The 24,307-nt window shown below is 34.3% G+C and overlaps 1 protein-coding gene across 1 annotated transcript in view; it reads right to left on the reverse strand.

Annotated features, from left to right (window-relative positions):
* Positions 1 to 399: 399 nt before the first annotated feature.
* LOC124371284 (phosphoinositide 3-kinase regulatory subunit 4-like) overlaps positions 400 to 24,307 on the reverse strand; it is a 60,245-nt gene continuing 36,337 nt past the window's right edge. The window contains exons 10-13 of the mRNA XM_046829625.1: positions 22,515 to 22,620; positions 18,766 to 18,906; positions 8,397 to 8,473; positions 400 to 637 (exon numbers count right to left, since the gene is read on the reverse strand). Coding sequence (XP_046685581.1) covers positions 415 to 637; positions 8,397 to 8,473; positions 18,766 to 18,906; positions 22,515 to 22,620 — 547 coding nt within the window. The 3' untranslated portion in view covers positions 400 to 414. The remainder of the gene's footprint in view (positions 638 to 8,396; positions 8,474 to 18,765; positions 18,907 to 22,514; positions 22,621 to 24,307) is intronic.

Raw genomic sequence — 24,307 nt, forward strand, 5'->3', positions numbered from 1 at the left:
ACTAGGACAACAGAACTGGGGTCACTGAGCTCGCAATGGGTTGCACGACACACACCTAGCGGCAGGAATGTGTACTACACGCTGCCGGCTGCCAGCAGTACAATTCCGGTTACTTTTGGGTACCCCCTCGTACACTAGTGTATTGGTCACATCCACAAGTGGACTGAAACTAATACTTTTGAGGGAAATGACAGATAAGCTGCAAGTCCGTACATGGAAAGGCAAGGTGCAGCAGGCACAGACAGTCGGGTCTAACGTGACGTCACTGACAGTGCTCGGCTCAGTTTGGCCCACCTCCTCTACTATACACTCCTTGGTAATAACTACTATTACCTATATTTGCAACAATAATTGAAACTCATAAAGGAATAATTTTACTCAGAATAGATTAGTAATTATAACTCTCTCATAAAACTACATGAACATTCTCGACTGACCTTTCTGTTTACCAAAAAAAATGCACAGTTTGCTGATGCCGTTCTCGATGAGTGTCTGTTTAACAAGATTGTGAGGGTCTGTGAGAAGGGCAGATACAGACTGCTGCACCATCTCATGTAGAGTGGACAACTCACTCTCGTAGCTCTGGCGTGGTGGCTCGTTAGACGACAAGGTCACCACTTGGCAATAATCCAGAAACCTGTAGCAAAGCCTAGCTTTAACCTAAACGTCTGTAAGTTAAGGTGTATTAACATCTATTAAAACACACATGTAAATATTAGTAGTGATCCAGTAGTGACACTGTGTGGGTCTCTTATCTCTCTGAACGTTATAGGACCCCATGTCTAGAGAAGTCACAAAGATGATTCAACATGCAAATCTAAAATATTTACCCTAATAAAATAGAAATTGCCAAGTGCGGTAGCAGATGGATACTAGAGTATTATGAGATCCGTTATTCATTCTGAGCAGCAGCGCCTCACACACATTACTGTTGAAGATGTTACCAATAAGGTCACAGGCAATGAGGGGTTGATAGTGAATTCTTTTAATAATTGTTTCATTAATAAGTTTGTTGAATGTGAGTTCGGCCAGGATGTGATTTCATTGCCAGATATGTTCAGCCATAATTCATTGCACATTTAAGTTTAGTACAATACCTATACCCCATTTTGTACAAATTATTAATAAGATTAAAAATAATAAATGTACTGGCCTAGATAGTATAAGTATTCAAACAAACAAAACGATGTTAGAGATGTAGCCTCAAAAAGTGTTTTGTAAATATGTATAACACAATATGAATAAACCTTTTAACACTTTATTAAATGGATATAAACCAAGCATGATTGATGTATTATTGAAGAACTACACAAAGAAAGAAATAAGAAGAAAGAGATATCAAATACATTCAATCAGACTACCTTGGTAAACATTGTCACAAAATTAACAAATCATTTTATAAACAAGGATATTAATTGGCTTTTAAAACCTCGAACAACCTTGGACTTTTAATCAAAAACAAAAGCAATTCAACAACCAAAATCAAAATTCAACAATAGTGAAGTATACAAATTAAATTGCAACGATTGTCAATCCCACTATATTGGACAAACCGGCTGATCCTTCAAAATTAGATTTAATGAACACATAAAAGCATTGAAAACATCATCAAATTCAAAATATGCAGACCATTTAAATAACACCGGCCATACATACACTAACATCGAAAACGATCTTGAAAGTTTACACACAAGCAAAAAAAGTCGCTTATTATCTACTTTAGAACATTTTGAAATTTACAAAAGTGCCAAAATTAATCATAATATATTATTAAATGACAAAGATTTTCTAACAAAATATGTATTATTCGATAGACTTTTAAACAATATACATTGATCACAAATAAAATTAAATACAACAAATTTAGCCACCAAGGTAGTGAAAAAACACATGACAAATTATTTTTAATTATTTATTTTCATAATTAACTTAACCCTTTGACCGCCAACGTCCGATTGATCGGACAGTGTAGGTTTATGCCAAAACCGCCAAACGTCCGACTGATTCGGACAGCCTAGGTTCGTTCCAAAACCGCCAACGTCCGACCGAATCGGACGTTCAGGAAAAAATATTTTTTAAATATACATATGAACTTTAAAAGTTTGTGTCGACACTGTTCGACTTCCTTTTGACTAAATAAGATGATATGTGAACAATTTTAATGTTGGCAGTCCTGGAGACCTTGACTCAGCTGTTTGTTTACTTCTCTAACTCGCCGAGCGTCGCTAGTGTTTACGACTAACCTATTTGCCAAGTTCCCCTCCCGCCTTTCTCATAGATGCCTACTTGGTTTTTTGTTTAGTTTTTCTCTGAAGTTAGTGATCTGTATTATTTGTGCAAGATGAGTCGTTCGCCGTGTGAGTGACAACACAATCCACAATATTATTGTTGAGGACGAATTTCTTAGTGATAGTGAAATAAACAATTTGCAAAACAGTTCGTCATCTGAAGTAGTGAAAGTGAAGCTGATGATACTGACTTGGATCCTAGTTATACTCCTACCCCTAGTACAAGTTGTAATTTTCAAGGAACTTTAGCTAGCAATAGGCCTGTAAATAGGTCAGTAATTTCGTCATCTGAGGATGAAGATCGAAGTGCAGCAACTACAACTTACGCCGCGGCCACGTGGCCGGCCCCGCCTTCCCTGAAAAAACATCTCAAGCAGTGAGTCTAATAGCGACGATGATCAGTGGGAAAATATAGAGGAAAACAATGACCCTGGGTATAAACCATTCTTTTCAGTTCAATGAAATTCCTGGCTGTAAACATTGTCCTCCTCGAAATTCAGCCCCCATAACTTATTTTGATCTTTATTTCCCTATGACTTTTTTGAACATATTAGTGACCTACACTAACTTGTATGCTAGAAATTTTATTCAACAAAACCTCCATAAATTAGGAAATCACAGCAGAAGTCGAGCTTGGAGGCCTGTCAGCTTTGTTGAGATAAAAGCTTTCCTAGCTGTTGTAATAAATATGGGTTTGAATAAAAAAGCCTACGATTGAGTCATATTGGAGTACAAAGTCATCCCAGAATTCACCTTGGTTCGGGAAAATGTTTTCTAGAAATAGATTCGAATCAATTCTGAAATTTTTCCATATGCTAGATACGCGACACTTGCCTTCACCAAAGGAGCCTGGATATGACCCATGTGCTCGATTTGCTCCTATTGTTGATCATGCTAACAATGTATTCAAGCATTACTATGCACCAAATAAACAGCTGTCTATTGACGAAAGTTTAGTGGGCACTAAAAATCACACACAGCTGCTACAGTACCTGTCCAACAAGCACCATCATAAGTGGGGGAGTAAAATTGTGGTTGTTATGCGACAGTGTTACTCACTACTGTTTATCTTTTTTTTGCTACAAGGGTAAAAGAGATACAGAACAAAGCAATGGACGTGTCAAACATGGACTTGGGTATACTGTTGTAATGAAATTGTTAGAAATGGGAAACTACTTGAACAAAGGGTTTCATGTATTTGTCGACAACTTTTTCACCTCATTTCCGTTGGCCAATGATTTGTACGCAAAACTTACTCATCTGACAGGCACTTTACGAATAAACAGGCAAGGAAATACCCCCTACCCTTACACAAAAATTTGGTGTAGGGCAAACTAAATATTGTCCGCAAAGGAAAATGCTTTTGGTTGCTGCCCGATTGAAAAAATCGCAAAAAAAGCAAGTACTTCTCTTGTCAACTAATGCTGAGGCAAAAAGTGAGTTGAAAAGTAAAAAACGGGGAAATAAAGTATTTATTACCAGCAAGCCTTCTGTCATTCGTCAGTATAACTCCTATATGGGTGGCGTAGACACGTCAGACCAAATGTTGTATTGTTACCTGGACGAACGACGTACGCTTAAAATATTGGCTAAAGGTAACATTCCACATTTTTGGACGGATGATTGTCAACCTATATGTCCTATACAAAAATAACACAGACAATCCGATATCGAGACTAGATTTTAACTGTGGCACTAGTCGAAGGACTTGCTGCCGAGTGGCTCGGTGACCAAGCGCCAGTTCAAGCACAACGTGCTGGCAATGAACCTCTTGACCTATTACCTGGTGGAAAAGAAAGAAATTGCTCTGTGTGTAGTAGGTTTGAGCACAGCCCAAGGTGGCAAAAGGAAGAAAAGTAGGTACATTTGCAAAAACTGCAAGAAAAGTGTTCACCCTTTGTGCTTGCCGAAACATACATGCTAAAGGAAATGTGAACTGATTGTATATATTTGTAAATATGCTTCTTTACTAATATTTGATAATGTTATTTGTGTATTTTCCTGTGTTCTTTGAAGAAACACTTTTAAATTGACAATTATCAGTACCTATAAAACTTCCATTACTATAACACGTAAGTATTTTTAAGCTTATTTAATATAAGTAGCTCTTGAAATATTAGATTATTTTCAAATGTTAACATTTCAAATTTACTTTTGTAAACACACTAATTTTTTTAGATAGAGTTCTAAAAAATTTGTAAATAGTTAGATATGTAACAAGTGCACAAAATACAAATGTTTGCGATGTATAAAAATATTTTTTTTTACCACTGATTTTTTAGTCTAAAGTTAATTTTTTAAATAAAAATATTTTTACTTTAGGCGTTATCACATTATAGAAAACTTTTTTTTATATGTAGTGTTATTTAATCAACACTATTCGATAGCGTATACAATATGCTAGAAAACAAAAAAAAAAATCGTTCCATTTGCATAAAAAATAAGGATAGCACAGAGCGGAACGTAAAAGGTTGTTTAAAACGTCAATTATGCCTTGGCGGTATTGGGTAGTACAGCGGCTGAGACGCCTGGCGGGCGACGGGTAAGGCCGCGGTCTCGGGCGCTGGCGTTCAAAGGGTTAACCTTAGTTAGTACCTGAAGATGAAATCACAGATTTCGAAATGTACATCGTAAGAAAAATAAAAGTTTAAAAAAGTGTTAAAAGGTTTATTCATATTGTGTTATAAATATAAACAAAACGAATTTTGAGTTTTATTATGCAGTTCCCATAAGCACATTTTCTATTTGTCTATTTCCAGTGGAGCATTTCCAAGTCAACTAAAGGTAGCATTGTGTCATACCTGCACATAAAGTTAATAAGAGGCAGTGTATGAATAACTACAGACCGGTCTGTATTTTAAATAATACTGCTAAAATATTTTAAACATATATTCAACTACAGATTGTGGAATATTTCGATTCCAACAGTCTTTTTTCGATAAACCAATATGGATTTTAGATTTTTTAAGGGTAGGAGTACTGATTTTGCATTAGATAGCCATATAAGAAATATTGTTTACTTGTTAGATAGAGAAAACCCCACAATTGAATTGATTTGAATTTTTTTATGAGGTTAAGTGGTAGAGAGAACTTTATAGTCCTAACTTCGCCTCTAATAAAGACATTTTTCATTTCATTTAAATTGCAACCTGTGTATATTTTAACAAAGCATTTGACACTGTAGATAGGGATATATTATGACATAAATAAAAATGCTATAGAATTTCTGTTGAATAGAAAACCAGTTATACAGTTATATGTTATATGTATCTTAGCGCTGAGACAGTTTCCATATATGGTTTGAATACCTAAGTCTGAAAATGTTTGTTTCACTGACTCCTGCCTCTGTAAATTAAGAATAATGCTTATAGCTTTCTTTTGCAATATTAAAATGCTTTACAAACTTATATCACTAGTTGCTCCATATGATACAATAAATGAAATATGGTAGTTAATATGAGAGTAGTAAATAATTTTTAAACTCCACCTTACAAATTTTTAAATAAAAAGGTATTTTCTTTTGAATGGCCAAAATGTTCACATCCCAAGTTAAGCTCTTACGTAGTTAACCCAAATGTTTAGTTTTATTAACTTTTCAATTTAAGTATTATAAACTTTAATTTTAATAATCATTGGCTGTAGTTTGTATTTGTATTTTTGAGTACAAAATGCCATAAAACTTTATCAGGGTTAAGTAAAAGAGATTTTCTGCTAAAGTAATTATAAATTTAAAATAAAGTTTGGTTTGATAGATTTTATATTTCATTAAATATTTATGAGATATGATAAGGTTGGAGTCATCTGCATACAGACACACTTTACTGTTTAAATTTGTTACACTATTTGGCAATCCCCTAATATAGCAAAGAAATCGTATAGGTCCAAGAATGGAGCCTTGAGGTACTCTGTGAGTTGTTATTGTTGTTATACATCATTATTTAACTAAAATGTTTCTTGCTCTTAAGAGTGTAGACATGTTATCATGCTATATAACCTCGTGTTTTTTTAAACATGTATAATATTGTCCTTCATTTGTATTTAGGATATTCTATCATCAGCAAACTGTTCATTAATTTGATATAAGAATTGTATTGTTATGTGATATGTGAGGTTATATGTTTGTATGGAATATATAATGCATGTCAATGATTTCCTGCGATATTTTGATGAATTGCAACTAAGAGATAATATTATTGTACAGCGATTTGTATTAAGAAAACTAGTGCATATCAATTTTGTACAAAATGATTGTACTTTTAAATTATAGTTATGCGCATGTGCATTTTGCACTTGTATGTTATCATAATGTGAAATTCTTTTATAATAAAAGATTTTTTTTATTCATTACTCTACTCTACAATCTTAAACTCTCTTGTACTTGCTAGACTACAGCATCTAGAACTCAAGCATATCATGGACTGAATGTCACTTGGCTGCAACGAGTAGAACAAGGAACAGAAAATAATCATGTTCAATTAAATTAGAATATAGCCTCCGAGACTGATTCTTAGTTCTGTAGAGAGTTGCAATTAATCCATAATATTTGCAACTTTAATTCAATTTTAAAAAGTTACAATGCTTTACTTGTTTAACACATTCAGTGCTAAGCGGGACCGTTCGGTCCCGCCCGAGCGTCTCGGCACCATTCACGGGTGCGCGCGGGACCTTTCGGTCCCGCTGGGCATTGTTGTTTTGCTCTCGGCACTGTTTAGGCAGCACTGCAAAGAGGTCCTTTCTGATAGCGTGAGCGTGTTGGGCCGGTTTCGTTCTTTGTTCTAGTGTGCATAGTTTCTCGGTTTAGCTAACTATAGTTGTTTTCATCTCGTACTGTGTTTGCTATTATTTCGTGATTGTTGTTAGCGAAATAAACAATGGCTGGGACATCTAGAGACCCCAAAGTAGTTTGTAATACATTACCAATGATTCGTGATGATATAACAAGTGCCATGACAATAAGATGCACAATAACAAAAAGTGTTTGGTATGATATACATATTGTAAATAAGACGTGTTAAAAACTACAAAGAAGGGAGGGGATGGTTGTAAATAATAACATGATATACTATTAGTGCCTTTCAGTGAAAATTATCTTGTTTTAGAGTGTGCACTCATGTATAAATTAAAGAAGACCTGTAGCCAGGACAACGGGACCCATCGGTCCCACAACATATTACATAATTTTAGGAGTCTTGGGAACATAATGCCTAATTTCTTGTCTTTACTACCATCAACAGTCATAAAGTTACGTGTAAACCCCTAAATAATACAATAGTTCTTGTAATAAATGTCATTTTCAGGTTCAATGGGGCATTGGTCCATGCTGACGGGACCCATCGGTCCCACAGTATAATGATGTCAAAAAAAATGTAAATATAGGTCAAAAATAATCTTTTATGCTTTTATGTCACTTCTGCAAGTTATAGCTTCTAATTAAAGCAAATTTAAAAAATTAGCACCGGGGTTTCGCTAATACTCAAATGCTTAGCAGTGAATGTGTTAAAAACAGGACATAATATGAATTTAATAAATAATACAGGTATAGTAAAATGTAATAAAAATATTCATTGCCATGTTACTGTTGAGGACTCTAACATTAATGTTATGATTGACAAATCTATAACTTATGATGTATATGGCACAAAATCCTTATGAATTTATATAGATACAAAAATTAAATATTAAGGAAAACCTCAACAATGTCTGCTAAAAAGTATTGTAACAAAATAATGAAAAGGTTTAGTTACTCCATAAAAAATTAATTTTAATCGTACACATATTCAACAATGTAAAAAACAAGAATTGATTAAAAAATTCTAGTTGTTTGTTTGAGTATAATAAGATTAGTTATTTATATACAGTATACATTCAAAATACATTTTAGAGTAATAGTACAGAAATTTATTTTGTAATTTCCAATTAATGTCCATTTTGGAGAACCGTGAGTTTGAAAGGAGTGTTCTGTGAAAACACAATCAGAATTATATAGTCACTGCTAGAAATCACACAAAAGCAATCATTTAAAAAAATGAGTATACTAAATTGTCCCCTTATACATATATTTTCAAACCTTTTGCTTCTAATTTTGCACAACCGTTTAGAATAATTTACCTCAATGCAGTTGTTGCGAGTTCTGCAATGTTTTCAGCAAAAGCAGTTCTTACAATAACTGCTTCATCACTTGCTACCTGAAATTTTATATTTCTGTTATTACATAAATTATCATAAAATAATAATTTTCCATTTTATCAATTAAAAACTTCAATATTATTACAGTTTCACTTAGATAATTATATATTAACTTTGTAATAAAATAAAAATATTTGATATTGGTGTTGATTTCTTTAAAAACTACAATCAATACATTATCAATTGAACATTCCTAAAATTCTGTGTAACAAACAGTATTGCTATGTTGTAATGGTTTTTAAATCGTTAACAATAAATAAGATCAATTATACTGTAATTAAACAAAGCTTGTTGTGTCATTAGTTGTTTTCTTTCTGCACAACAGAGGAAATTAATATTTAAATTAGAGGACCTTACAATGTGTAATGGAATGGAACATTCAGAGGATATCCTGTTGAGATCACAACAAAACTGCCTATTGTTAATGCCTAGGCTTATGCAGCCAGTATGATAACTAATATCTAAGTTTTCAGATTCATACATATCAAAACATTGCAGACAGAATTAAATTCTTAAAATATGTGGCCTCATTGAGGAAAGCCATCTTCAGCTAAGTGCCAGTAATACATTAACCTCCTGTACAGGGAGTATTATTGTGATTTGCTGAGACTTAACCAACCACCAACAGTGATGAATATGGCTTCTTTATCACAGACTGCCACTAATACTTATCTGAGACTTAACCAACCACCAACAGTGATGAATATGGCTTCTTTATCACAGACTGCCACTAATACTTATCTATCTGTACAGGGAGTAGAATCATGATTGGCTGAAGCTTAACCAACCACCAACAGTGTTCAATATGACTCATTTTTCACAGACTGCCCCTAATACGTATCTATCTGTACTGGGAGTAGTATCATGATTGGCTGAAGCTTAACCAACCACCAACAGTGTTCAATATGACTCATTTATCACAGACTGCCACTAATACGTATCTATCTGTACTGGGAGTATCATGATTGGCTGAAGCTTAACCAACCACCAACAGTGTTCAATATGACTCCTTTATCACAGACTGCCACTAATACGTATCTATCTGTACAGGGAGTAGTATCATGATTAGCTGAAGTTTAACCAACCACCAACTGTGTTCAATATGGCTCTTTTATCATAGACTGCCACTAATACGTATCTATCTGTACTGGAAGTAGTATCATGATTGGCTGAAGCTTAACCAACTACCAACAGTGTTCAATATGACTCTTTTATCACAGACTGCCACTAATATGTATCTATCTGTACAGAGAGTAGTATCATGATTGGCTGAAGCTTAACCAACCACCAACAGTGTTCAATATGACTCCTTTATCACAGACTGCCACTAATACATATCTATCTGTACTGGGAGTAGTATCATGATTGGCTGAAGCTTAACCAACCACCAACAGTGTTCAATATGACTCTTTATCACAGACTGCCACTAATACGTATCTATCTGTACTGGGAGTATCATGATTGGCTGAAGCTTAACCAACCACCAACAGTGTTCAATATGACTCCTTTATCACAGACTGCCACTAATACGTATCTATCTGTACAGGGAGTAGTATCATGATTAGCTGAAGTTTAACCAACCACCAACTGTGTTCAATATGGCTCTTTTTATCATAGACTGCCACTAATACGTATCTATCTGTACTGGAAGTAGTATCATGATTGGCTGAAGCTTAACCAACTACCAACAGTGTTCAATATGACTCTTTTATCACAGACTGCCACTAATATGTATCTATCTGTACAGAGAGTAGTATCATGATTGGCTGAAGCTTAACCAACCACCAACAGTGTTCAATATGACTCCTTTATCACAGACTGCCACTAATACGTATCTATCTGTACTGGGAGTAGTATCATGATTGGCTGAAGCTTAACCAACCACCAACAGTGTTTCAATATGGCTCTTTTATCACTGTCTGCCACTAATATGTATATATCTGTACAGGGAGTAGTATCATGATTGGCTGAAGCTTAACCAACCACCAACAGTGTTCAATATGGCTCTTTTATCATAGACTGCCACTAATGCGTATATATCTGTACAGGGAGTAGTATCATGATTGGCTGAAACTTAACCAACCACCAACAGTGTTCAATATGGCTCTTTTTATCACAGACTGCCTAATACGTAAATCTGTACAGGGAGTAGTATCATGATTGGCTGAAGCTTAACGAACCACCAACAGTGTTCAATATGGCTCTTTTTATCACAGATTGCCACTAATACGTATATATCTGTACAGGGAGTAGTATCATGATTGGCTGAAGCTTAACCAACCACCAACAGTGTTCAATATGGCTCTTTTATCACAGACTGCCAATAATACGTATATATCTGTACAGGGAGTAGTATCATGATTGGCTGAAGCTTAACCAACCACCAACAGTGTTCAATATGGCTCTTTTATCACAGACTGCCACTAATACGTATATATCTGTACAGGGAGTAGTATCATGATGGTACACAGTTTAGTTATGTTATTGTATTTGTGTTATTGTCAATTTAAATATCTGGCATACACAATTTTTATTCTATTTGTTTTTATTAGCTTAGAGAACGTTTTTATTTTCTTACAAGAATTAATCGTTTTATTTTGATAAGAATACATATCTGTATGAATAAGAGTATATTTTATGTTATTATTCTTTCATCAATAGTATAGTATAAATAGTTTATTTGTCAGTCTTTTTAACCACGTTTCCATATACGTTGTGTCCATTTTTAAGTTTATATTGGCAAATCCTTAGTTTTATTCATTTATGTCAATCGTATTTGTTTAGTATTAAAATATTTGAGTAAATAACAAATAAATAAAATTTTCTTCATTTAAATTAATTTCTTCCTCAAATTAAATTAACCTCAAACAAAAATATAACATCATAATTAACTTATCAATAATTAATAAATGTTTACATGTATATTTTGTTTGCATTTCATCCTATTTTATTTAATAAGTAAATACTAGTACAAATTCTATCAGTTGATATAAATTTACCATCCAATAACACATCTTTTTCACATCTTACTTATTGTGACTATTTTTTCATAACATTTAATAACTTTATTTATAGCTTTAATTAAGTATATTTAATGGACTATTTTTTAATAAAATATGTAAAACATTCAAGTTCTTAGTTCAATTAAATTTATCTTTATGTACTACAGCTAAAACATACGATGCTATATTTATAACCATAACAGTATGTAGACTAATATTATATATATATATATATATATATATATATATATATGTATATATCAAGGACTAATGTTATAGAAAAATTTTCTTTATAAATGTATTGTTGATTACTTTGTTCTTTCGTTCACTGTTATATTTAACTGTAAAGGATGATATGTCCTCAGCTGAGGGGTAGTCTGTGTCGGGGGTCCTGCTCACGAATAGGAAAGATGACGGCTCTTTTAACTTTCACAAGTGGTTAGAAATTTCTGGTAATCAACATTTGTCAAATTTTTTTCTAGGTCAGGAGAGTAATGACTGTCTAAAAATATTTCATTGTAATATTAGGAGCTACTATAAAAATTTTAACGAATTTCTAGTTTATTTAAATGATATGCCAAGCTTAGATATAATTGTACTGACCGCATGTTGGTTAAGGGTAGGGTAGGATGGGGAGGTATTGGAGGGGTTTGACATTGTACTGACGAACAAGCAACGTAACAGGAATAACGGTGTTATTGTGTACTACAGTAAACGTTTACTAGCCACTGCTTCACAAATAACACTCAGTGACGTTTACGGTATTTACATGGAATTTAATTACTACAATAAACATTTTTACATACTTGCACTTTATCGTACCTTTGACAATGATTTAATTTGGTTTTTTTCTGATTTAGAAACGTTTTGTAATCATTTAGATAAGAGAAAGATGGGAATAACATTGACATAAATATCGGCTTACATAAAAGTACTGCAACGAGCGATAGATATTTAAATATTTTACTGGGATCAGGATTTGTTCAGTGCATTGATAAACCAACAAGAGTGACTAACAACTGCTTGTATGTAAGGATCATATTTTTCTACGTTACTATGACATGAACAAAGTACAATCAGCTGTGCTCCAGACTGGCGTGAGCGACCACTACAGTACTGGCCTGACTATCCTGCCACTGTACCTCATGCTGACAACCTCGCTGGCGACTCCACTACACAGTACTACACGGACATGCATTTACTCAGCCGTAATCTCGCTCACTTGAACTGGGAACCTGTGATGAGTTGCCAGGATATCATACCATGTGCAGAGCAATTTGCAAGAACAATTTCCTGTCTTATTAAAGTCTCTTCCAAACCAACAGATTAAAAAAAAAACAATCTTTCAATAACGATCTTTATCAATTTTTCCGTACGTTCAGACAAAATTTAAATAAGTCTCTTAAAAAATATAAAAAAAACAATATTACAGAACAAAACTTAACAATTCTCAAAATAACCCTAAAATGTTCTGGACTATTATAAATGATCTTGCAGGCAATGTAAAAAAGAAAGATCCATTTCCGATCCAAAATATTTTGCCAGATACCCCTTATACAGGGTGAATATAAAGTCAGGACCCCCCCTCTACTATTTTCTATAGGTAATATAAGGTGATATCCTTTGGGTAGTGGTGCAATATGAAAAGGAAGTTTCATTTTATGATATTGAAAATTTTTTGTGTCCCCCAAAAATGCGAAATTTTGGGGGCAACCCAAAAATTTCAAAAGTAATCCCCTATCAAGTGACACCTCATTTTAAAGAGCATGAAAAAACTTAAATAGTGGTGAAAACCAGAGATAGTTATCTCTTTTCTAACAACATAGCCAATGAAAATTGTAATTAAGTCTTTACACCTAAATTTATTTTGTTTGGGTACAGTTTCCGTCTGCGTGGAAACAGGTTTATTGGTTGTTTGTGTTCTCAATGAGTGAGGCATGCAATGGACGAAGAATCCAATGTTAGAAAGTAAACTGATAAGGAGTTTATTGTCAATGATTGACTGGGCTTTCCCAGTTCGAAGTACAGTTAGTACAAACTAGTCCATTCTTTGTTTCAATATTGTGAGAACAGGTCATACTTTGACAGTAGTTATTATCTTAGTGGATCATTATTATCCAGTGGTATTGTGTGGTTACTGTTCCGTGAAGTATTTTGAGAAGTTTTTATGTGTTTTAGTGTTATTACAATAATTTATTTAGATGCGCTTTCGCATTGTAAGTTTGAAATAATATTATCTAATTAATACTGATTAGGAGTAAAAATGGCACGTAGTCACGAAGATAAAGTAGAAATGATATTTACTTTCGGGGCTTCGAATGAAAATTATCATGAGGCAGAAAGGCGGTTTAATTTAGCACATCCTGATAGACCTGTGACAAAGAAATACTTAAGAACTTTAGTAAATAAGTTCCGAGAATTCGGTTCCATCAAAGATGCCCCACGCTCAGGTCGGCCTCCTTTAGGCAGTGACAAACAGTTTGAAATTGTTGCACAATTTGTTGAAGATCCGCAGCAGTCTACCAGATTAGTAGCAAATCTTTGTGATGTTTCCCAAATGTCTGTGGTAAAGTTACTGAAAAATAAATAAATTTCACACTTATAAAATTAAGCTTATCCATGAGTTAAACGAAGACGATCCAGACCGTCGTCTACAATTTTGTGAAGAAATGGAAGCACTAATTTCTGCTCATCCATTGTTTGTTCGAAACGTTGTGTTTAGTGATGAATGCAGTTTTTATCGTCAATGGAGATGTGAACAAACACGACTGCAGGTACTGGGACACAGAAAATCCCCATGTTTTCCGTGAATCTCGCACCCAGTACCCAGAAAAAGTTAATGTGTGGGCTGGGATTTTTGGGAATCACATTATAGGACCATTTTTTATTAATGGGAATCTCAATGGTCAACTGTATTTGGAAATGTTACAAGAATCAATTTTTCCTGTAATAAATACTGTTATTTGTGAGAATTAACATGAATATGAAGAAGAAATCGTTCATTTCCAGCAAGATGGTGCCCCACCACATTATCATCGTGCTGTACGACATTTCCTGGGAACTCAGCTACGTAGTCAGTGGATTGGTAGGCGTGGTGTAATAGAATGGCCTGCACGGTCTCCGGACCTTACACCCGTGGACTTTTTTCTATGGGGTCACATAAAATCCATAATTTACAAAACACCAGTAGTAAACCTTAAAGATTTAAGAAACAGGATTATTGATTCTTGCAACCAAATACCACCTCAGACTTTCCAAAACGTCAGAGAGGCGTTCCAGTGACATGGTGAGTTATTACAATTGTTCTGGAATACTGGCTATTATTTCGGATTAGGAAAGAGATAGCAATCTCTGGTTTTCACCACTATTTAAGTTTTTTCATGCTCTTTAAAATGAGGGGTCACTTGATAGGGGTTTACTTTTGAAATTTTTGGGTTGCCCCCAAGATTTCACATTTTTGGGGGACCCAAAAAATTTTCAATATCATAAAATGTAACTTCCTTTCCATATTGCACCACTACCCAAAGCATATCTCCTTATATTACCTATAGAAAAAAGTAGAAAGGGGGGGGTCCTGACTTTATATTCACCCTGTATAACTCATAGTATGTGTAAACAAATAGCCGATGATTTTAACATCTTTTTCTCTGTGGTGGGACACAACCTAGCTAGTGCCATTCATTTAGTGGAGACCCGGTTTTGAGTGATGCGAACTACAGGCTGGATACCATGTTTACATTACACACTATAACTGAACTCGATGTAATACGACATGTGACTGGACTGCACGGGGGATCCGCCCCTGGACGTGATGGTATCTCGGCCACTACGTTAAGAGATAACATTCATATATTTTCTAAACCTCTTCTGCAACTAATTAATTAAAGTCTTTTCTCTGGGATTTTTCCAGATATTTTTAAAATTGCAAAATTAATTCCTTTGCATAAAGGTAAGAGTTTTTTAGATAAAAATAATTTCCGTCCCATTAGCCTTTTGAGTGTATTCTCTAAGATTCTTGAACGACTAGTTAAAGAACAACTTGTAAACTATCTTTCTAATAATCAAATCCTGTGTGACTGTCAGTATGGGTTCAGAGAGGACAGGAACATTTTTTATGCTCTGTTCGATGTCAATAGGCAAATTAGTGATGCAATATCTAACAACTTACGCATTATTCCAATATTTCTTGATCTAAGAAAAGCTTTTGATAGTATCGATAGAAATAAGTTGATACTAAAATTGGAGTCCATGGTAAGGCGCTTTCTTGGTTCACAAGCTACCTCACAGATAGGCTACAGACCGTGTCTATCTGTGGGACTGAGAGTGATGCACTTCCTGTAGACTACAGAGTTGTCAAGGGCAGTACTTTGGACCCAATTCTGTTTTTGATATACATAAACAATATTTCTAAATTAAATCTGAATGGCAAACCTGTTTTATTTGCCGATGATAGCCTTATTTTAATTAACGGCAACAATTGGGTTGATGTTCGTTCTAAAGCACTATATGACCTTATGGTCTTAAAGAATTGGTTTGATCAAAATGTTCTTTCACTGAACACCATGAAAGCTAAATTTATACCCATTTCTCTCAGGGAGTCTACAGACTATTCTCTAGACAGCCTAGTTGTTCACAGTTGTGGCAGTTATAATAATGAATTTTGCTCTTGTGAAGTATTGAAAATGTCTCGTCTTATAAATATCTGAGCGTTATCTTTGATAAGCGTTTAAAATGGTCTTGTTATATTCAATATGTGAAGAGAAGAACAAGGAAATTCATATTTGCATTCAAACAATTAAGGGAAATTTTAAATGAAAATGAAATTAAACTTGCCTATTTTGCCTACGCCCAGTCATTGTTTTCATTTGGAATAATAACCTGGGGCGGAGAGTACAAAACACTTTTGCAGCCACTGCAGGTAGTTCAGAATACAATTTTAAAGGCCAGTTACAAAAAATGTAGGAGATATCATACTGATACGTTATATAAAGAAACCGCTATTCTGTCAATCCGTAAAATCTTCATAAAAACAATCCTCACCTATATTTATAACAACTTTACAACAATCTTCTCAACAACTTCACATTCTCATAATACTTGATATGCACGGAATATTGGAATTGTTCCAATGCAAATTAGTAAATCCATATCATCAACTACCTCTTTCTACATATTATCCCATCTTCTATTTAAAAATCTTTGTCGATATTTTCCTGATCACCACATTTTCGATTCACCATCTATATTTACGTGTAAGAAACGTTCAAATTAATGGTTGTCTCTTATCAGTATTAACGAGGCTGAATCAATTATTACGGCTGAATACGGACAGGACTACTTCTAACATTGGCCTTCTCCTCCTTATCTAACCTATTACTCCACTACCGACAATTATGAATGGTTTTATAGTAGCTCTCAGTATAATTGATTTATTTAACTTTACTGCACCATTTTAATCCCCTCAAGCAACCACTGTATATAAGTTAATACTGTGTCATTTCTTCTTGATTCTGGAAATACATCATTCTAGATTGTATAACTTTTAAAATTATTCGCTTAGATTGACATTAGTACAATATTTAATGAAGTGTGTGTGTGTGTGTGTGTGTGTGTGTGTGTGCACGCGCATGTGTACGTGTGGTGAGCGCACCACATAGTTCGCATGATTTTATATTATTAATAATGACAACAACAAATTACAATCCGTCCACGATTTCGTGGCAGCAACTCGAGCCTACGCACAGGCTTTCTACAGGCCCATGTAGGCTTATTTCCTAGATCACTAATATTTTTTATTAACCCTTTTAACCCGGGAGAAAAAAACTATGTTCTCTTAAAACTGCCACGCCAATTTCATGAAAGTCTCATATAACTACTGCATGCTCACTGCTTTGTTTTTGTACGTTTTTTTATAACAAATTATTTTTTTTGATTTCTACTCAGGCTATTGTAATGTTTCTGGTACAAAAATTTGCAGAATTAAATTTTCTAACTAAATAAAGAATTTTAAAGTTTATCAAAGCAATTTAATAATTAGCTATTATATGTTTTTTATGTTTATAAACTTTTAAACATGTTAAAAAATAACTTTTAAGCCTTAAAACTACAAGATATAATAAAAACTTTAGTATGGAGAGCCAAATATTTGTTCTGCATTTAATTAGCTATAACATATCAAAATTTCATACCCTTAGGGGAACAAATAATAATTTTATAATAAAATAAAATTGTTATTTGCCAATTTTTGGAAAATAAAAACAAATACAAATCACTCACCAATAGCATCAAAAGGAGTTCCAATCATTGAACCAATGAAGTTTTTTTCACTATCACTAAGTCACAAAATCTATTTACACATTTTTACAAACACTATTTTATATATTTACAATTTTTTTTAATGTGGTAGACCTAATTGCAAATGTGTTTGGGCAAACATATTGGATGGCAGCCCTTTTGGCAAAGAGAACAAACAGTTCTAGATCTCTTTCTATTACTCCTGTTACATTTGGTGCCCGTATCAGAACAAACCCAACAAGTTTTCACTTTGTTACTGGGTAATTTTATCAAAGAAGAAAAACGTCCTGCCCTAGGCCTACCCTGTACACCACTATCACCTGCTCCACCAACTGAAATGTTATTTAGAATAAAAAAAGTCAAAGACTTTTAAATAGATGATTTATATTGATTACTAAATCACCAATAAACTACAAAAAACTATAAACACAATTAAATATATATTTCTTGAGCCAATATACTTTATTTCAAAACATGAAATTGGCGGACACTAAATTGTCCGCCCGTACGTTTGGCGAGTAACTAGGCGGACAATATATTGACCGCCCGGGTTATAAGGGTTAATACCTAATGAGTTCAACTTCTTAAAATAAATTAACTGCTACTACTAACGAATGTACAACTAGTTATATAAATAGATTCCTTAACTGTATGTCATTAACTAAACTTATAATTACTATTTAATTTTTACATTGTTACATTTTGTTTATTTTTTTAAGGAGTTTGAATTTTAGTTTGTACACTGTTTCATGTACCAAAATTGGAAATAAATTAAGATTCAATTTAATTCAATTCAAAAACTTTAAACGAAAAACCAGACTAGAGCCTCATACAAGCCTTACATCACTGTGAACATTGTCCAACAACTTACACTGGCCAGTGTCAGCAGTATGTACTCTGTAAACATGTTAAGGAGTCATTCAGCAGAACAATCAACACTAAACTAGAGCCTCTTACAAACCTTACGTCACTGTGAACATTGTCCAACAACTTACACTGGCCAGTGTCGGCAGTATGTACTCTGGAAACACGTTAGTGTCAGTTGAAGGAACTTTCTTCACCAGACTCAGGCATTTGGTCAGAGTATGGAGGGCACTCACTCGTACTCTGTGAGTAGGGTCTTGGATCAGGTGCAGCTGCAACACAATACACCAATTAATTTATTAGTTCTTGTTATAATACCAATTACTTTAAGTTAGAAATGGCAGCAATTCTTCCTAAAGCCTGACTAATTTAGGTGTCCTGTTAAGTTTACTATATTGATTTTTCAAAGTATAATTATTTATTATACCACAACGGTTAATTTATTCTGTTGTGTAGTAATAAACCACAATTTATGCCCGTAAGCTCAATATATGTCAATACTTAAAATCCCTTATTTCTCTTCCATGTGGCTTATTTGGATTACAGTTAGTAATAAAACATCAAATCTTTAATTTTGAGTCGATGCAGACGTCAACCCACTCCTACAGTTATTAGTAATCTCTTATTTGCTATGTCTTATAATCTAGTCATAAATTCATTCAACTAAAAGCTGTATTTATCAGCAGTTGTGATTGTTTACTGAATTCAGACTGGAAGAGCACAGATTCAACAATACGAATCAGAAATTTAATATTCATTCAAATGTAAATCTAATTTTTTTCTGCATCCACCTGTCACTTCCTTACCTAGCTTATAGCATAAATATACTCCTACATACTAAGTGCATATCCAATTTTAAAATATCAAATAAATCATCAAATAAAAAATAACTTTATTTACATAGTCTTCAAGACCAGTAGTAGCACTATTCAAATATAATTATTCCAAATAAAATAATACAGTAAAAAATTTGTCTGTCTTCATGGAAACTGTTTCCAATTGTAACGTTCTTCGAGAGAGTAAAATGGTTGTTCTTGAAGCCATCCTTTTAGATGTCTTCTGAACTGAGCTTTGTTGGTTATCTTCAGTTCGTCTGGTGAGCCAATTTTGTGTGCCTGGTTATATAGTTTGGTTTTTTTTTGTGTGAGTTTAGTTTGGGTTGGAAGGCAGAAATGTCTTACATTTCTAGTGTTGTACTGATGGTATTGCACTCCACAGCTAATGTTTTTGAGTGCTGTTACATAGACATAGGTAACAATTTCCAAAAAATAAATGTTAACGACTGTGAGGATCTTCAGTTCACCGATAGATCTTCAGCAGGCGTGTCTAGGTGGTAATATCCCCAGAACTCTGATAGCTCTTTTTTATAGTTTTAATATAACATATTGTGTTGAATGTTAGCCTTTGTGGTACCATCCCATACAACAATCCCGTAGTGTAAGTGTGTCTTGAAAAGAGCATAATATGCAGTTTTGGCTGTAGTTGAGTTTCTTCATCATTCTGCTTATTACAAATAGTCCTGTGTATAGTTTACTGTGGAGGGAATTAATGTGTGGTACCACCCCATACAACAATCCTGTAGTGTAAGTGTGTCTCGAAAAGAGCATAATATGCAGTTTTGGCTGTAGTTGAGTTTCTTCATCATTCTGCTTATTACAAATAGTCCTGTGTATAGTTTACTGTGGAGGGAATTAATGTGTGGTACCACCCCATACAACAATCCTGTAGTGTAAGTGTGTCTCGAAAAGAGCATAATATGCAGTTTTGGCTGTAGTTGAGTTTCTTCATCATTCTGCTTATTACAAATAGTCCTGTGTTATAGTTTACTGTGGAGGGAATTAATGTGTGATACCACCCCATACAACAATCCCGTAGTGTAAGTGTGTCTCGAAAAGAGCATAATATGCAGTTTTGGCTGTAGTTGAGATTCTTCATCATTCTGCTTATTACAAATAGTCCTGTGTTTAGTTTACTGTGGAGGGAATTAATGTGTGATACCACCCCATACAACAATCCCGTAGTGTAAGTGTGTCTCGAAAAGAGCATAATATGCAGTTTTGGCTGTAGTTGAGTTTCTTCATCATTCTGCTTATTACAAATAGTCCTGTGTTTAGTTTACTGTGGAGGGAATTAATGTGTGATACCACCCCATACAACAATCCCGTAGTGTAAGTGTGTCTCGAAAAGAGCATAATATGCAGTTTTGGCTGTAGTTGAGTTTCTTCATCATTCTGCTTATTACAAATAGTCCTGTGTTTAGTTTACTGTGGAGGGAATTAATGTGTGATACCACCCCATACAACAATCCCGTAGTGTAAGTGTGTCTCGAAAAGAGCATAATATGCAGTTTTGGCTGTAGTTGAGTTTCTTCATCATTCTGCTTATTACAAATAGTCCTGTGTTTAGTTTACTGTGGAGGGAATTAATGTGTGATACCACCCCATACAACAATCCCGTAGTGTAAGTGTGTCTCGAAAAGAGCATAATATGCAGTTTTGGCTGTAGTTGAGTTTCTTCATCATTCTGCTTATTACAAATAGTCCTGTGTTTAGTTTACTGTGGAGGGAATTAATGTGTGATACCACCCCATACAACAATCCCGTAGTGTAAGTGTGTCTCGAAAAGAGCATAATATGCAGTTTTGGCTGTAGTTGAGTTTCTTCATCATTCTGCTTATTACAAATAGTCCTGTGTTTAGTTTACTGTGGAGGGAATTAATGTGTGATCCTGTAGTGTAAGTGTGTCTCGAAAAGAGCATAATATGCAGTTTTGGCTGTAGTTGAGTTTCTTCATCATTCTGCTTATTACAAATAGTCCTGTGTATAGTTTACTGTGGAGGGAATTAATGTGTGGTACCACCCCATACAACAATCCTGTAGTGTAAGTGTGTCTCGAAAAGAGCATAATATGCAGTTTTGGCTGTAGTTGAGTTTCTTCATCATTCTGCTTATTACAAATAGTCCTGTGTATAGTTTACTATGGAGGGAATTAATGTGTGGTACCCTGTGTTAGAGCACTTGAATGTGTTTTTGTTCTTTTAATTTTCTCTTTTAAGAGAGAGGGCTTGACAGCCCTAACTCTGCCTCTTTAATAAAGGCATTTTTCATTTAATTTAATTCACTTCAATTTGATATTTGACATACGTAATGATGACTCTGTACATCATTATGTTTCATGAAATGTTATTAGAAAAAGATTTTCTGACAACATAACTTATAGAGATTTTCAATGATTTCTATATATTGATAGAAATTTTAAGCAGATAAAAACAAATTATTTCATAACAATTAAAGACTAAACTAAAAGTTTCATGACTACATGTAAGCTGATTTTATCTAGTTGCCTTTAATCCATTGGCTTCTATCTTGTTTGAAGCCTGTAGGATCCCACATAGGCAAATAAAATGGCCAAAATTACAGCCTAAAATTGAAATTATTGTAATTTTAGTTACAAGTTTTGTAATAAATTTAGGTTTCCATATTCTTCTTTCAAATTTAAGTGTCAAAGAATTGATGTCCAATTTTTATTCTCCTGTACAACTTTTAATGCATGTATAATATTAGGCTATACAAAAAAGATTTATTTAAAAAAATACTAATTGGTTTTTGAGTCCAAAAACATTTTAGGATGTATTATAAATACATAAATACACGTAATTTAGTATATTGAAATCGATCTTGTGGTTAAACTTTGAACTACATGCCACATGAAACACCAGATAGAGGACCTTTTGTTTTATAACTGAATAGTGACATATCTAGAAATAGAGCTGTACTAATCTGTTTGGTTATTGAGACAAAAAACTATTTTGGATGTACTATAAATAGCTAGCTATATTACAAATACGAATTTTGTTTACACCAATGATGATGATACTAACAATGTAGGGCAATATCCGGTCCAGTACAGTGTCGGCAGACGTGTGGCTAGCCAACTCTAGCAGTATCTCCAGACACTGGATCTTGGAATTGGACAAGTGAAGTCCCCTACAACAAACACATTTGCTACATGTACATTTATATGCTAATGCTGATACTGACAATGTAGAGCAATATACGGTCCAGGACATTTTTAGGGAGGCTGGGTACAAAACCAAAATGACTGCACCATACCAGAACATTGAGGGAACCGATCTGCCAGTGTTTATTAATCACTCTGTCCACTAAATTGTGCAGCTCATGTTCACCGTATGAAATCTGGAAGCCAAGAGGACAGTTGACCCCGTCCTGTATATACTAAGTTCCAAATCACCAGAAACACTGAGAAGACACTAAGATAACATGAACAATTAATTGAAGCTATGAATTGTTATTACGGCAATAAAGAAATTTATTTATTACGAAGAAAGCTCAGTACGACTACTGGCCCGACCAATGGCGGAACAAAATAAAAATGGTAGACACCACAATACCTTCTCCCCTTTGTCTACTGATTTTATAATTGATTGAATTAAATCTATTCCTGCTGTGATAGTTGATTTTCTAGGTATGAAGCAATGTTGCTCAGGGTATATTAATAAATTGCTCTCTTCTTAATATTCTGTTAACTGACTGTAAATTACTCTTTCTAAAATGTTTGTAAAAAAAAGGAAGATTCGAGACAGGTTTATAACAAGGAGGATTTCTTGCATTACATTTTTTTTAATTGGTATTACTTAAATGATAATTAAAATATTTGGGACAAATCCAGAAATTAATGAGGAGTTTATAATATAAGTAAGTGGTTTTTCAATAGCATTCAACGCTTTCCTTATTACTATTACTGATATATCATCACGACTTGCTGAGGATTGTTTTAAGACAATATAATTTATTAAGATCTTTTTCTGCTACAGTTTGTGGTCTAAAATTTTCATGAGTTGTAAATTTTGGTTTAGAGAAACTTTAAAGATTAGAATTTTGGCCACAGTGTATTTGGCAAAATTAAAGTTTCCACCACTATACACACCACTGAACAGAAGTAACTATTAAAAATGTTACTTACTTTAACCCATTGCGGATCACTGACGAGCTGGGCTCGTCACGCAGCGGCCGGGCCTAACGATGACGGCCGCTGCGATGACGAGCTCAGGTTGCAAAAGCGGTCTGCTTTTAAATTTCCCTCCAAATAGTTCTGTTAATGTCTGATAGATCGGGCGATCGTCTTCACTTGTCTACTAAGAGTGTTTAACAACGGTCTATGTTTAGAGTTTTCAAAAGTTTTATAAATATCCTACAGATCGCAGTTGTATGTCGAAGTTGAAAAATCATTCATATGAGTTTACTCTCTGCTTTTTAGCGGTTCTGATTGGGTGTTTTCCTCAGTTGTTATTATAATACTTTTGAGGTTAGTGACACTACGAAAAGACGCAGACGTACATGTTGGCGGGTTTAGTCTAGACAATGGCCCGGATGTTGTAATCGCTTCGCCCGAGCCGCTTTATTTAGACCATGATTCAGGCATCATCCCTGCCACCCTGGAACCTTGCTCGCGTGTTATCGTTCGTACATCACGGATATCGTAGCAGGCTCATGTTCCATCTGAACGAATACCTTCACAGCTGAATTTTCTAGTATACGATAGCGAGCGATACTGTGGCGCACCATTGCTGTTCGTGCGGCCGCTGACCGTAAATTAATTTGTGCCCGCTGGTGCCCACATGCCAAAACAATACGATCCGCAATGGGTTAACAG

Source organism: Homalodisca vitripennis, unplaced genomic scaffold (genome assembly GCF_021130785.1).
Source record: "Homalodisca vitripennis isolate AUS2020 unplaced genomic scaffold, UT_GWSS_2.1 ScUCBcl_1206;HRSCAF=4532, whole genome shotgun sequence".
Lineage (NCBI taxonomy): Eukaryota > Metazoa > Arthropoda > Insecta > Hemiptera > Cicadellidae > Homalodisca > Homalodisca vitripennis.